At 42.8% G+C, this 2690-nt stretch overlaps 1 protein-coding gene across 3 annotated transcripts in view; it reads right to left on the reverse strand.

The window, feature by feature from the left end:
• The window catches only part of Piezo2 (piezo type mechanosensitive ion channel component 2), a 348488-nt gene that overhangs the window by 22909 nt on the left and 322889 nt on the right, over positions 1-2690 (reverse strand). For all 3 annotated transcript variants that reach the window (XM_055622927.1, XM_055622925.1, XM_055622924.1), the window contains one exon: positions 1241-1423. In XM_055622927.1, the coding sequence (XP_055478902.1) occupies positions 1241-1423 (183 nt within the window). The remainder of the gene's footprint in view (positions 1-1240; positions 1424-2690) is intronic.

Raw genomic sequence — 2690 nt, forward strand, 5'->3', positions numbered from 1 at the left:
GTACATGGTTCTAGTGGAAATGCAAGCTGTGCAGTAATTTGTACATGCTTCTAGTGGATTGGCCTCTCTGCCTTCAGCTTGTAGTATGTGGAAAGAAAAACATCCACATGGCTGTTGAAAAGGGCAGCAGATGAGAACAAATACAGAGACCCACAGCTAGACATTATGAGTGAGAGAGACCTTGAAACCCACAGCTCTAAACAAGGTGTCTCCATCAAATCCCTCCCCTCAGAGCTCAGGAAACCCCACAGAAGAAGAGGCAGGAGGAGTAGGAGACAAAGGAAGAAGGAAACCGGGAAAACAAGACCTTCCAGAACTGGCCAAAGCTCCTTGGAGCTCACAGAGACTGAAGCAGCAATCACAGGCCTATGCAGGTTTGTACTGGGTCCTCTGCATAGATACTGCAGCTTTCAGTTCAGTGCCTTCACGGGACACCTGAATGTATGAATGAGTGTGTCTGATTCTAGTGCCTTCTGTGGGCACTATGTTCATTTTCCTGTTGGCTTGGCTTGTCCAACTTCAATATGATGGTTTTCATTTTTCTTGTTATATTCTTTATTCTGTAATGTTTTACTGTTATCTCTTAGTAATGTTCTTTTCTAATGTTTCTAATGTGAGACAGAGAGGATGTAGACGGGAGAGGAGGTGGGAAGGAACTGGGAGTAGTCGAGGGTGGGGAAATGCCATCCAGATCGTACTGTATGAGAAAAAAAAATCTATGTTTAATAACAGGGAATATTTATGTATATATACATATATGTACACATATACATATATATATGTAAAATATATCCATATATTTTATGGGTGTGTGTGAGAGTGTGTGTGCATGTAATTGTGTATAAAAGAGAAGAGTAAGAGTGACTGTGTCTGGGATGCATCGCCTTGTAGCAGTCTTCCTCCGGCTTTGAGAGGAACAGTTTTCTCGAGAGCAAGATTATATTGCATAGTGGCCTGTGGCTCAATCTGAGATGGCCTCTTACTAATAGCTGTGGCTTCATGATAAGAGACTAAGCTGGTAAAGCCTTCTTACTAGGAGATGGACAGAGGCTGTGATGGTGAGGAGAGACAAGGAGTTGTCTCTGAGTGTTCTCTGATGCTCTGACTTAAACCAGTGCCAGAAAGATACTCCCCCTCCTTCAAGCAATGCTCTGCAAATGCTGCCTGATGCCCACACTCTCTGGCGCTGGTGAAGACTGAACTTACCAGTATGGGGCAGTGAACTGATAACACTAGGTACCTTCAGAATGGAGCGATGGAAGAACAGAGCCAGCAGCTGAATGAGGTCATAAAGAACATAGCCCTCCTTCTTCTCCACTCCTATGATGTTCGGGGGAAAGTAGGGCTTGTCCTTGTGCAGTTCCAACTCCTTATTCCATGGAAAGAAGCCAAACTGGAAGAAATATTTTACTACAATCGCCACCTACGTATGGATGATAGAAAGAAAAAGTCATTACAGGGATAGCAACACACAAGACATCGTGATATAAGAATTAGGGAAACATGCCTGCTGTACAACTTTGGGGGTAAAAACGCTCACAATTATGTGGAATAGTGTATTGCTATTCTATATGATGATCTCAGAACTACTGGGTTTAAAGTGTTGGTAATATGGCAACACTGTATAATTAAAAGTAATATATTTATATATCACATAATGCCCTAATCGTAACAGTATACACTTGTGGGGAGTTTGTGAGGCTTGGTCGGTTTGTTTCAGTGTTGAGGGGGATAAAGCTGGGACTGTTGTTAGGCCATTAGAGAGTATTTTTCATTTTTCTTGTTTTCTGAGACAGAGCTGTAGCCCATTAACTCCAAAGAGACCCTGATTTTCTGTTTTTGGTACACCTGCCTTTCAAAGTGTTGTGATAACAGGCATGAGCCCTCATGCCTGGCTTATACAGTGCTGAGGGCTGAGGCCAGAGCTTTGGTACCCTAGGCAAGCCCTCCTCAGCTCCACACCAGGAAAGTCTGGTGCTTACGGTACCCCCTTTCCTCCGCTGTATCTGCTGGGATCACTGAAACAACAGATTTTTCCCTATTTCTTTCATCAGTGGGCAGCATGACTCTAGTATTTCTGCACAAAGCTCAAACTATACAGAAAAAGAATGTCAACTGGATCTCCCATTTACTTTGTTCTGAGATAAAAAAAAAAAAAAACCCAACTTAAGGAAGAACGTTTTATTTTTAATATTTTTAATTTTTATTAATTACAGTTTATTCACCTTGTATCACAGCTAAAGCACCGTCCCGCAGCCTTCCCAATCCCACCTTCCCTCCGTCTTCTTCTCCCATGCCCCTCCCCCAGTCCAATGATAGGGAAGGTCCTCCTCCCCTTCCATCTGACCCTATTCTATCCCGTCTCATCAGGACTGGCTTCTTTGTCTTCCTCTGTGGACTGGTAAGGCTGCTCTATCCTCAGTTCATGTCAGATATGGTCATTGTTACTATTATTGGGGTACCTTCTTGGACACTGAGATGCAATAGCCTACTTCTGTACATGGGTTCTAAGTTATCTCCATGCATGGTCCTTGGTTGGAGTATCAGTCTCAGAAAAGACCCTTGGTTCTGTTTTTGGTTCTGTTGCTCTCCTTGTGGAGCTCCTGTTCCCTCCAGGTCTTTCTTTCTTTCTTTCTTTCTTTCTTTCTTTCTTTCTTTCTTTCTTTCTTTCTTTCTTTCTTTCTTTCTTT

The sequence above is a fragment of the Psammomys obesus genome, unplaced genomic scaffold (assembly GCF_907164565.1).
Source record: "Psammomys obesus unplaced genomic scaffold, mPsaObe1.curated_primary_1811, whole genome shotgun sequence".
NCBI classification, from domain to species: domain Eukaryota; kingdom Metazoa; phylum Chordata; class Mammalia; order Rodentia; family Muridae; genus Psammomys; species Psammomys obesus.